Source organism: Pan paniscus, chromosome 4 (assembly GCF_029289425.2).
Source record: "Pan paniscus chromosome 4, NHGRI_mPanPan1-v2.0_pri, whole genome shotgun sequence".
Taxonomy (NCBI): Eukaryota; Metazoa; Chordata; class Mammalia; order Primates; family Hominidae; genus Pan; species Pan paniscus.
Window position 1 is genome coordinate 63,501,718 of NC_073253.2, and position 13,216 is coordinate 63,514,933.

The window sequence follows — 13,216 nt, forward strand, 5'->3', positions numbered from 1 at the left end:
CCTGGTAGATAATATTGTTGAATGAATTGTATTATTCATATTATCTCACTGCCAATTTGAAGAATCTACATTCTGTTTCCAAAGTTTTGCGCATATAATACTAAACCAGAAACAGACGTGTTTTAGTAATACGTACCAATTACAAATTAACCATTCCTGCCTGGAATAAACACAGGTTTTGTTAAATAGCTCAATTTTCAAAATTTGTCTCATGTTATTTCCAATCCTTTTTTTTTTTTTTTAACGCTGATATATTTTGAATTTACGAATGTGAAAGCTGAACTTCAAAAAAATAAAGGGAGAGGAAACAAAGCTCGTGAAAAATTTTTAAAATATCTTTTAATGCGTTATAACATCCTGGAGAGAAATCAAATCAATGTGTTTCAATGTTACAATATAGATTTCTCCTCCCCTCCCGGATAAAGCACTAATTTATTTAATTTGGTTCAGAGCACTGAATATTCCAAGCTACAGCCTTGTGGGTAAGAGCATTATCTTAAAGAGTGTTCGGATTTAACAAAGGTCAATGTCTTGTGCAGTTTACATAGTATCTACTCGCAGTAGCTTTTGCTTCTTGAGCTCTAGGTGGCTCCTCAGAAGCTGTTAGGCTTAACAAACAAAAATAAAGTAAAATCAGACACGGTATGGGGCCTTGGGACTCTAAAACCTTCATCCGGAGAAAATCAGTTAAGCCTTCAGAGACTAGAAGAGAGAATGTGTGTGATTGGTAGGCAAAGCAAAGAAAGATTAACACAAGTTGTCTGGCAGCTGGATAAAACCTTACACCTGGGCAAAAATAAGCCTCCCTCGTAAGAAAGCCCAAAGATGTCCGGGGTCCGGGAGGAGAAAAGTGTCTCTCATCTGTCCCATCAAAGCAAATTAGTGAAACCTGCCTCAGGTGAAGTGCAAAGGCCAGTCTGTAGGCAGAGTTTCAACCTCTCCCCACGAGATTGGCTAGACATCACCTGCCCAAGCTCTCTCCCGACCTGCTAGAGCCGAGAGGGCGGAGGCCGGAGAGGCTGCAGCCGGGAAGCAGCACCGCACATCCGGGAACGCCAGCAGCCGGCTGAGGGCTGCATAATTGATGGAGGGCTGGGCGCGGTAAGAGCGTCTCGGGGGAGTGGGGCAAGGCGGCCGGGCCCCTCCCATTCCGCCTTTTCTTCAGCGTCCTACCCGCGGCACTGCCTGCGAGCGCCGGGCCACCTGCGAGTGTGCGCAGGGACTCTGGACACCCGCGGCGGCGAGCTGAGGGAGCAGTCTCCACGAGGACCCAGGCGGACCCTCTGGCGCCATGCGCACCCTCCCCGGCCTGCTGGAGGCCAGGGCGCGTACGTCCCGGCTGCTCCTCCTCCAGTGCCTTCTCGCTGCCGCGCGCCCAAGCTCGGCGGACGGCAGTGCCCCAGGTGTGATGGGTACAGGGTCCAGGGTAGGGAGGGCGGAGGGCGCGCGAGGCTCGGTCCCCGCGGGCAGAGGGCATCGCCGGCGCGCCGGGCAAGGGTGGCGGGGAGAGGCGCGGGGATGCTGGTAAGGGCGGGTGGGAGAGTCGGCGGCGGCCTCCCATTGGCTACGTTTGTGTCACCTAAGCTGAACCCTGGAACTGCTGCGGCTCGCGTTCCTGCGCTCTTTGGGGCGAGTCTTGAACAAACAGCGCCCCGCGAGTCGGGCGCGTAGGTAACAGGGCAGAGTCTGGTTTTTCCTAGGAAGAAGGCAGTGGGGTGTGTGGGTGGTTGCAGGGACCAGCTAGCGACTTGGCTTGGGCAAATGTGGCATGAATTTTGAAAGCCACATTTCCCCAAGGCCTACTCCCTTTTCTTGATTCGAGAGTAAGGCTCGATTATCACCTCCTTCCCTCCTCTTGGCAGGTGGGTTGGCTTTGAGGATTTTTTTTTTTTTTTTTTTTTTTTTTTTTGAGACGGAGTTTTACTCTTGTTGCCCAGGCTGGAGTGCAATGGCGTGATCTCGGCTCACCGCAACCTCCTCCTCCCGGGTTCAAGCGATTCTCCTCTGTCAGCCTCCAGAGTAGCTGGGATTACAGGCATGCGCCACCACGCCCGGCTAATTTTATATTTTTAGTAGAGACTGGGCTTCTCCACATTGATCAGTCTGGTCTCGAACTCCCAACCTCAGGTGATCCGCCCGCTTCGGCCTCCCAAAGTGCTGGGATTACAGGCGTGAGCCACCTCACCTTGCCGAGGATGTTTTTTTAGAGCTGAGTAGGGGAAAAAACATCATAACCAACTAGCCAACCAAAGATCCACAACTTACAGGATAACGTGTGTGTATCTTCATTTTACACCGTGGTCTTTGAAAACAAAATGTATGTGTGCATGTGTGTGTGTGTATGTGTGAGATTTTTGCTTGTTGTTTTATTGTTTAAGACACTTTGACAGAGGGATTACGTGCAAAACATTAACAAAGCCAACACGAAAGTTGCCATTCTACCTTCACTTGTTTATAATTACTTTTCATATTGAAAGGATTCCATCCAACCTATTGCAAGTTTCTGTGTCATAAATGTTAGCAGCCAGTAAGGGTAATAAAAGACCACCTCTCAAGCTGGTAAATATTGGCCACCAGTAACTAAAATTGGGACATTATTCTGCAAAAAGTTTTCAAACTCTCATGGGAATTTATTTTCATGGGCTTGTAATATGTGGAATTTTTGTAACACACCATAGAGAAGGAAGGATAATCAAAAGGTAAGACTATTAATTTTTATAAATGCCTTTTAAAACATCTAGTTGTTAACAACTTGGACAGAACATCTTGGGTTGCTTCGCAGATTTCCTTGTGCCACATCTCTTTTCCATAATACCACTTATAAAGAATTGTCCAGGCCTGTAATCCCAGCACTTTTGGGCGCTAAGGTGGGAGGATGGCTGGAATCCAGGAGTTCAAGACCACCTTGGGCAACATAGCAAGGTCCCTTCTTTATTAAAAAAAAAAAAAAAATTAAAAGTGCGGTTGTGGTGATGTACACCAGTAGTCCCAGGTGCTTGGGATGCCAAGGCAGAAAGATTGCTTCAGTCCAAAGTTTGAGGCTGCAGTGAGCTATGATGGTGATGGTGCCACTAAGCTCCAGCCTGGGTGACAGTGCAAAACTGTCTCAAAAAAAAAAAGAAAGAAAAAGAAACAGAATTGTCCAGGACATTTTTCCCCCTTCTGAATATCTCCAATTCTTCTATCCCTGGTTCACCTCAGAGTATTGCAGTTCTGAGAACCAGTGCATTCTGGATTCATTGTAGAACTTTGATTCTCTACTTGACTGTATGTCAGAATCACCAGAGAGCTTGAAAAATCCTGATACCTGGATCTTTTCCCGCAAAACTCTGGTTCATTTGGCTTGGGATTCAGTGTGGGCATTAAGGAGTTTCATCAGCTCTCCATGTAGCTTTAAATGTGATTTTAAGCTGGTTAAAAACCACAGCTTTAAAATGATATGGCCTAGACAGTGCACTGTTAGGTAAATACTTATTCCATAGGCATCAGGGTTAAGTTGATATGCAGAGAAGATCTCTAAAGGAAAAAAAAAAAAAGTAGGAAACAAATGAAAGTGGAATAAATGAAGGTGTAAATCAATAAGATGAATGGGGGAGGGGATGTCGCTCTACGTATATGGTATAAGTTCTGCTCTTTTAGCTCCACGTAAGCTAAAATTGTGGAATAATGTACAAGACAAAAGTTATGAAGTTAGCATCGAATTTAAGCCAGAATTAAAAATTGTCAGGCACTCTCAGCTTGTTTTCTAGATTCGGTATTGATCTCTGCGAAATTCATTTTTCTCTTTGCCAAAGGATATTGTGAGGTTTACTGGATATTTTTGACCTAGATGTATAGGCCTACATACTTGGGCACAGGTTGTCTGTTAACCTAAGACTTTGAGTCAAATTTTAATAATAAGAATAGTTATAAATGTCTAGCCCGATGAGTTAGCATTTTTTTAGTTCCAGCTGAAAAAAGAAAAAAGAATTGTCTAGAACATTTTTCTCCCTTCTGGGTATCCCCAATTCTTCTATCCCTGATTCACCTTTCAAAATTCATCTCAGAGTATTGCAGTTCTGAGAACCTCTGCACTCCTGGGGAATTCTCATTCTGTCGCTCAGGCTGGAGGGCAGAGGCACATTCACGGCTCACTGCAGCCTTGACCTTCTGGGCTCAAGATGAAGAAATTGGGGCTTGGCTTAAGTAATTGCCCAAGTAATTGCTTAATTGCCCAAGTAATTACACATACTTAGTTAAGCAGCAGAGCAGGAAATTTGGCATTGGTCCATCCAGTGCTTGTTTTCTTAAACACAGTGCTTAAACACAATATCCAGTTGTCTCTCCGAGCTAATTGGAAATGTCTATGGAAGTTCAGAACTACTGACAGCATAGCCTATGCATCTAAATGTCTGATTTGCACTGAATGACATGCTGACACAGTTTGAGTCCTGGAATAAAATTAGGTACAGGGACTCTTTTAAGGTTTTTTGATTAAATAAGACATATAATATATCTTTGTAAAGGATATATCAGTGGGAGTATTTAAATATCATTATTATTACTATTACATGACACAAATTGGAGAAATGGGTCATGTTTATCTTTTGAAAAATGTTTGCAGTAGAATCATTTAAAATGATCCTTTTAACTTCCAGAGGACGTGGCTTTTGCATTCCCTTTATGAACCCCCTTCCCTACTAACCTCTCACCCCAAACACAGCAGCTTTCTAGTAATAAATATTTTTGAAGCAAATACTATTCAAGCACCCACATATGTCTGACATTGTTAGTCCATATCTCAGTAGAACATGCTAGCAGTTTTTACCTTTAAGGACATTTAAAGGGGTTCCCACTGGACAAATCTGGGACAAATTGAGCATCAAATAAATAATGATATTAGTGGATTGCAACTCATTTAATAATATGGGAATTCATGAGTACCCACTGATGTAAATTTAAAAAGGAGTCAATGAAAAGTTTGATGGGGTACAAAGTATTAAAGATTCAAAGTAACTCTTCAGAATGTGCTCATTAATATCAAGGGAAAAAGAGTAACTTTATGGTGGAGAAGCTTGGCAGACAGCACTTTGATCAAATGATCAAAGACCAAAATCTGTTTAAATGGAACAGATGAACCATAAGCCTATCTTTATTTATTTATTCATTCATTCATTCATTTAATTTTTGAGACATGGTCTCACTCTGTCACTCAGGCTGGAGGACCGAGGCACACTCATGGCTCAGGGCAGCCTTGACCTTCTGGGCTCAAGAGATCCTCCCACTTCAGCCTCCCACATGGCTGGGACTACAGGCATATGCCACCACACCCGGCTAATTTTTGTATTTTTTGTAGAGATGGGGTTTCACTAGGTTGCCTAGGCTGGCCTTGAACTCCTAGGCTCAAGCGATCTTCCTGCCTCAGCCTCCCAAAGTGTTGGGATTATAGGCGAGAGCTACTGTGCCCAGCCTAAGCCTACTTTTAATAGTGATGTTTCTTATGCATGACCATTTTTACCCTAAATTTATCATCACAAAAAAATTATATGTTTAAAACATTTGTTAAGAATTAGGGCAACTGACTCTTCCTCATCTTCTGTTACCCTCGTTCCCTTCCCTCCTCCCTCTCATCTTTCCCTCCATAGGTCCTATAGTTATTTGGTGGGGAAGAGCAAGGAGACATCCTCACTAAGTGGGTGGAGCCCAAGGGGCCCAGATCAGGATATCTGAGGCTGACCCTGGTAAGGATGGCATCAGGCAGGAGGGCAGCCTGGTGTGGAGTATTAGGGCCTGAGCACAGTGAATGGGTGCTCCTGCAGCGGGCAGCTTGACACAGGATCCCAGAGTTGAGCAAGTTAACAAGGCTTTTGTGCAGGAGCAGCAGATGGGTGATGTTTGATCCCAAACAAGATGTGGAGGAAAGCATGTAGGAGGGTCAGACCAGCGATGGAGGTTGGAGCCTCAGTGGGTAAGGAGACATCTCTGTGGGGACAGGTGTGGCAGTAGCAATGACAGTTTAGCAGTATACAGGGTGATGGATCAAATAATTAAATCTAGGAAAGATAATAGGATCTAGGTTTTTCACTAGAGAAGAATGAAATAAAGATAGAGAAAAAGTAGAATGAACCCTGTGGTGTTGGATTGCAGTTGGCAGTATCCATGGGAATCCATGACATTAAATCCTTATCTCTTTACTTAAGTCTATATAGGTATATAGCTTTAAACAAGTATATGTGTAAATATATGTATGATGAATACGTATCATGCATATCATATACATAAGTGTATCTGATATACATTATAAGTTGTATGTGTATATGAATATGTGCACATGTATTCTTAGCAGTGATTTCCAGTAGTGATGAGTATACTTAGCACCCAGATCTTGGGTTCTAAATACCATTCTTTACTAATAGTAACCAAGGCTTCTTGGAGAAATGGCTGATTTCAGGGCTAGTGTGGGAAAGTAGCAGATAAGCCTAGAACATCTTGTGCCAGAAAGCAATGGAGTGCTCAAAGGATAATGAGTCATGTCAAAAAGATACAGGAGCCAATATGAAGGGGTTCCCACTGGACAAATCTGGGACAAAATTGAGCATCAAAATAAATAATAATATTAGTGGATTGTAACCCATTTAATAATATGGGGATTCATGAGTACCAACTGAAGCAAATTAAAAAATAAATCAATGAAAACTTTGATGGGGTACAAAGTACTAAAGATTCAAAGTAACTCTTCAGAATATGCTTACTAATATCAAGGGAAAAAGAGTAACTTTATAGTGGAGAAGCTTGGCAGACAGCACTTTGATCAAATGATCAAAGACCAAAAAAATGGTGTGCCATCTGAGATGATCTGGTGAGAAGAGCACAGCATCACTTCTATGATCTTCCTGCCAAAGATGCCTACCTCAAATATAATCATATTAGAGCAGAACTGTCTTGGAATTTTAAAAAGTGTCAAGGTTATGGAAAAGTCAGAAGAGACTGTCACAGGTCCAGAGTGAAGCCACATTAGAGAGAAGTGATAGCCAATGGCAATGTGTGATTCTGAGCTGGAACCTTTTGCTACCAAGTGCATTATAGGGACTTTTTTTTGAAACTTAGATGGGGTGTGGATGAGACGGTGCTTCATATATATTCATTTCTTGATTTTAATGGTTGTATTGTGATGGTATGGGGAATGTCCTTTGTAGGAAATAGATGGTAATGTTTTAGTGGGGCATGAAGCATCAGGTCAGAAACTTACTCTTACATGGTTCAGAGGGGAAAATGTTCTGTTCTTGAAATGTTTCTGCTACTTTGAGATTGTTTGAAAAGAAACAAAAATAATTAGTTTACCTGAGAAAGCTTCAGTTTACCGAGGCATTAAACTAAAACAGTAGTTGAGAAATCTGTTAATGTTCTTAGGTATCATTTTCCAAAGGTGTATATGCCCTCCAACAGAAACAAATCACATGTGTTGAGGCTATTTGTTCTAAAGTGTGATCTTTTCACATTAACTTTGTACAGCTGGTCTCACATATTGCACAATATAAGGTGAACGTTAGAAATTAATAACTTATGACATATATGCTGATGTAGGAGAACAAACCTCACAACACTTTGCTAAAAATAAACTCTACTCCTAATAAAAATTGCTGCTATTTAAACATAGAACATCTCAAATAATGTTAGAATAGAAATTATGAATGTTACCTTTAATGAGTTGTTATTCTTTTCTTTGAAAATAGCATTTTCCTGGCATTTTTGAAGTTATTGAGGTTATTGTACTAATGTGTCCCTAATCCCAAACCAGAAGCTTTTAATAGCCTTGCAATTATATACTTCTGAGAACCTGAAAGGGAATTTAGATACCTCGTTTGATTGATCTTGAAGCCCAAAGTGCTTTTGTAACTTAGCCAAAAGCAATGAGATAGCTAATAGCTATAACTGTTTTCCTGGTTTGCATTTCAGCGTCCAGCATGTGGTTTTTCTTCATAAAAAGTCCTCAAAATAGGCCCCTGGCAGGAGGGTGTTCTTGGGAGGGAAGGGTGGCAAAAAATGTTCACACTTTAAAAATGTCTGCACCTAAACTATGCAGAACAGGAATTTAGGGCCACAGGGCCATTGGAAGATTATTAAGAATGATCACATTGAAGAATCAGTATTGCTGATGTATCTGTTCAAAATCAAGGTTTTCAACTTTGGTACTGTTGGCATTTTCCGCTGGATAATTCTTTGTCGTGGCAAGCTGTTATCCTAAAATGTTTAGCAGTATCCCTGGCCTCTACATATGTGGTGGGTGAATTGTACACCCCAAAAAGATATGTTTAATCCCTGATCTTGGGTACCTGTGAAAGTGACCTTATTTGGGAGTAGGGTCTTTGCAGATGTAATGAACTAAAATAAGGTCATACTAAATTAGAGTAAGCCCTAAACCTAATGACTGTGGTCTTTATAAAAAAAGGAGAAGGAGATTTGAACAGAGACAGAGACATATACAGAGGGAGGATGATCATGTAAAGACAGAGGCAGATATTGGACTAATGCAGCTACCACCAGCCAAGGAATGCCAAGGTTGCCAGCAACTCCCAGAGGCTAGGCAGAGGCAAGGAAGGATTCTTCACTCAAGAGTTCAGAGGAGGAAGGTCCTGCTAACACCTTGATTTCAGACTCCTGGCCTCCAGAACTGTGAAAGAATACAGTTTTGTTGTTTTTGCCACCAAATTTGTAGTCATTTGTTATGACACCTAATTTGTGGTAATTTGTTATGGAAACTTATATAACCTACTAAATAAATGTAGTAATCTTCCCCCAATTGTGACAAGCAAAATGTTTTCAGACATTGCCAAATGTCTCCTGTGGGGCAAAACTACCCTCAGTTGAGAGCCACTGAACAAAATCCCAACTCTTATCGAATAGACTAACAATTGAAACATTTAACAAATCTACAGTCTTTAGAAAGAATAGAAATCTTAGTTATTAACTTTCGGGGTTTTATTTTTTAATAAGTTTTTATTTGGCATAAGTTACTGTTAAAGTATCTTAGTGACCCATGTAGAGGTGATTTGAAACAGAATTTTTACATTGCCCTTTGAAATGTATATTATTGCCAAAATTATATTTTTTTAAAAAGATCTATTTATTTCCATTCCTATACCATCTGGTTTTTAAAATAGTTTTACAAGACTGGTAAAAGTGTGCATTGTACTTCTCAGTAGGCCTTAAAAAAAAAACCTTGTCTGTAAAGGCTTCTTGTCCAATAGCTTCCATACTGTGCAGAAAATATCAAGAGTTCAAGAGTTCTCAGTGTGGAGTATTATCTGTCTCTGACTTAGAAAGTCTGACTTATAAATGTTCCCATCAGGATTACTATAATTTTTTTGTTTTTTTTTTTGGAGACAGAGTCTCACTCTGTCATCCAGGCTGGAGTGCGGTGATGCGATCTCAGCTCACTGCAACCTCCGACTGCCGGGTTCAAGCAATTCTCCTGTCTCAGCCTCCCAAGTTGCTGGGACCACAGGCGCATGCCACCATGCCTGGCTAATTTTTTGTATTTTTAGTAGAGATGGGGTTCCACCATGCTGGCCAGGCTGGTCTCAAACTCCTGACCTCATGATCTGCCTGCCTCAGCCTCCCAAAGTGCTGAGATTAGAAGCGTGAGCCACCGCGCCTGGCCCTGATAACTAGAATTTTTTGACAAGCTTTTTTTTTTTTTTTTTTTTACTTGTTTGGATGAATATCTCTGGAGTATAATTTCCAGGACTCAGAGATGCCTTATTTCCTTTTTCCTCTTTCTGCTGCATTTATGGACAGGGGATAGGGCTACTCTGCTCCTAAAACCCATAATTCTCCATGTGTTGTGTATAATCAGTATTTTACTTAGTAATTAGGTATTTTAAAGCTAAGTTTTAACCATATCATGGCTTAAGTGGCCTTTACAATTTGGCATGGGATCACATGGTTATATATAATATTGCTTCCATGAAGAAATATATTCTTATTTCCAAATCTCTATTTTATGAATAATATGTAATATTCATTCCTATCAGTGTTTCTGTAATTGGGTTGCACATTTATAATGCTGTATATCAGAATGTTAAAATGAAGTACTGCATGTTGATAGCAATCAGTATAGACATGAGAAAGATAAAGAATAATATTTATTCTAATAGTAGTTGCTTCTTACACTTTTTTCTTAATGAAATTCAGACCTTCCAAGATTTTAACATATAATAAAGGGATTTTGGGGGCTTTAGAGAGAATGTTTATTCTTAATCAGAGATGTAGTTGCATTTATTTCCTGATTTAAAAAAGCAAATCTTAAGACCCAATGCAGTTTTCTAGTGTTACTTATTTTTCTTCCCAACTTACTTCAATTAAATGAAGTCCTCAAAATGAGATATGTGAAAATGTTACCTTAATACCTTTAAGTAGAATTATAGCATGTTTATTTCACTTGAAAGTGTTAATAGAATAAATTATATGCCCTTCTAGCAACACATTTTAAAATATAATATGTGAAAAACATTTAAGTAGAGACCATTTTGCTATTTCACAGAAAATTATAACAGGTGAAAATTAAGATGTTACTCACTTCTTTGATGCAGCAGTCTTATGCCTCAACTGCCCTGCAAAGAGAGAAAAAAGTCTTTTAATCTCTTGAGCAACTATTTGATGTTACTCTTTCATGTTGATATTTTTGTCTCTACCTGTAAAAGAATGCTATATGGAAATTTTCCAGCAATGATTAAGAAAGGGTGAGTTTGATAACTTGAGAAATGCATGTTATGATCTTGGCATCATCACTCATATTTATACAACTTTTCTGATCCTCATTTTTTTTCCCTATCAGATGAGGTTTACAGTGGAGACATATTTTCAAAGCACTGAGCTGGGCATATGGCGTTTGGAAACCCTAAGTAACAGTCAGTGACAGAATTTGGATTAAGACCCCAAATTCCTTCCTCTCCATTTTATACTTCTTTTTGTGACTCAGCCTAATCCTTTTAGGGAAGTATTCAAACCACATCTGCCTGAGTCTCCTGCCAATTTCCTTTAAACCCCAATGTTAGCTGAATCAGCCTCCTGCCAGCTGTCCTCCAACTGAAAGCAATAAGGTTTACATTCTCACTTTTTTGGTTAAAAAAAATCTTGCCTAAACAAAGAACTTCTTTTACTGTCCTAATACCTTCTGTAGGTTGCCCTGCTTTTCCACTTAAGGCATTTCTGTATATTGCCTCTTTAAGGGACTTTTCCCAAGGCAAAAGTCACACAGCAGTTACATGTGTTCTTTTGCACTTGGCACTTTTTCCGTGGAACCTGAAGCTTGACCAAGATTAATGCCTTAAAGGGAATATGAAGTTAAGGTACTGGTGTTGTTTGGTTTATGGATGTCTGATTGTATTTTTAATATGTGAGCCAGCAATTGTAAATGGCCTCAACAGCTAGTATATTCTGGAAATACCCAGACTTCCCTACCTCTGGAAACTTGGTGTTTCCTTCCTTTCCTATCCTTCAACTGTCATCAGCTTAGATTCTGCCAAAGCCAAACTTAGACTCATTTTCTCTCCTTGTTCTAACACAGGTCCCTGTTGAGCCCATCCATGACAAGTCCTAGTGATCAGTAAGGGAGAATAGCCCCAGCATTGGAGCTCATCTTCCTAGAATTATCTTCACCCTCCTTCCACCTCCAGGCTCAGGCTTCATACTCTAGCTCATGTGCCGATTTGTATAAAATATACTGGCTATAGTCAGTTATATACTGACTATAACTGTAACTATATATACAGTTATATATTAATGCATAGTTATATACTATGCATTAACGGGTGCTGCTCGAAATTTTAATGACTCTCAATCTCAAATTATGGGCCCAAACCCCTACTATTATGATCCACATAGCCCTTTAAGGACCAAGTTTGCCCAGCTTCATATTCTCCATCAGTACCAAGTGGGCATGAGATACTGTGTATATTCACTTACTTAAGTGGAATAGGAATAAGAATGACAGAAAGCATTTTTTCTTTAGTTTATGTCACTCTTATTGTTACTGATACTGTGAACCATAATAATAAATGATGCTGGAAATCTCAAAAAGGTTATGGGCTTGTTTCAGGGATAAAGAGTATAATAAGAACCCTTAAGATTGTATTCTGCTGTACAGTGGGGTATCCCTGGGGAGGAAAGCAAAGATATCAAAGCTTACGTTTTGCAGGCTTCACAGAACAGATGATATAATAGAATAGCGGTTTCCTTCTCATCCACCCCCGCCTGGCTTCCTGTCCATAAGTGAATAGCATCTGCCTTGATCCTCCTGAAATATTTTGTCTTTAATATAACCTCTAAGTATGCTAGCCCCAAGAATGGAAACAAGGAATTTTCATTAGGAAAATAACATTTATGGGAGCCTTTCTTTTAAGCAGTGTGTATATGTGTGTTTGTGTGTGTGTGTGTGTGTGTGTGAGAGAGAGAGAGAAAAAAAGAGTTGGGGAGGGTGGGAGGGAAGAGGAAGAGAGAAAAGGGGTGAAAAGACAGAGAAGAAGGGTGATGGGAGGAGAGGGAGAATGGGAGAATATGTGTACGAATATGAATGAATGAGTGAATGAATGAATGAATGAATGAATACTAGATGTGACTGGAGGAAAGGTTTTGTATACTTGATAGCCCAGTGAGAAACTCAGGACATATTTTCCTATATAATCATTGTGAGAGGGTAGTCTGATTTAATATGTTATTTAAGGACTTTTTTTCTTTTTTTAAAAATTATTATAAGTTCTGAGATACATGTGCAGAATGTGCAGGTTTGTTACGTAGGTATACATGTGCCATGGTGGTTTAGAAAGTGCATTAAACTTCTAAAGCTGTTTTAGAAGTGATTAAACCTTTGGAACACAGCCTATTGGAGAGTTAGGTTCTGCTAGGTACGTTATTTTACTAGGCGATATTGTAAAAGCAATGTTCTAAAGCTAAAGTAACAAAAGTGATCACTAACTTTTACATATAAGAAAATGAAAGAACTGGAAATCTAATCTTGTACTAGAAATAACTTTCTGAGCAGATTATTTTTTAAAAGTGTAATAAAAATGGCTCAGGTTTCATTTAAATTGAATGGGATTTAATTTAAATAATGCAGCCAAGTTTACAATAATAAGCCTTTTTTCCCCCTTCTCTGACTTCTTTGATATATTTGAGTAGTTTCCTGGAAGGTAAGGTCTGGTACTCTAAAATAAAAGGAACAGTAGGCCATGTTGTT

At 39.9% G+C, this 13,216-nt stretch overlaps 1 protein-coding gene across 2 annotated transcripts in view; it reads left to right on the forward strand.

The window, feature by feature from the left end:
* The first annotated feature begins 378 nt into the window (after positions 1-378).
* Positions 379-13,216, forward strand: part of EMB (embigin) — a 49,750-nt gene continuing 36,912 nt past the window's right edge. The window contains exon 1 of one of the 2 annotated variants that reach the window (XM_008952719.5): positions 379-1,101. Coding sequence is in view for 1 of the 2 variants with exons in the window: in XM_003827343.7 (XP_003827391.3) it covers positions 1,292-1,403 (112 nt within the window). In the remaining variant the exon portion in view is untranslated. Of the gene's footprint in view, positions 1,404-13,216 lie in introns of both variants that reach the window. The other variant, XM_003827343.7, reaches the window with a different exon arrangement.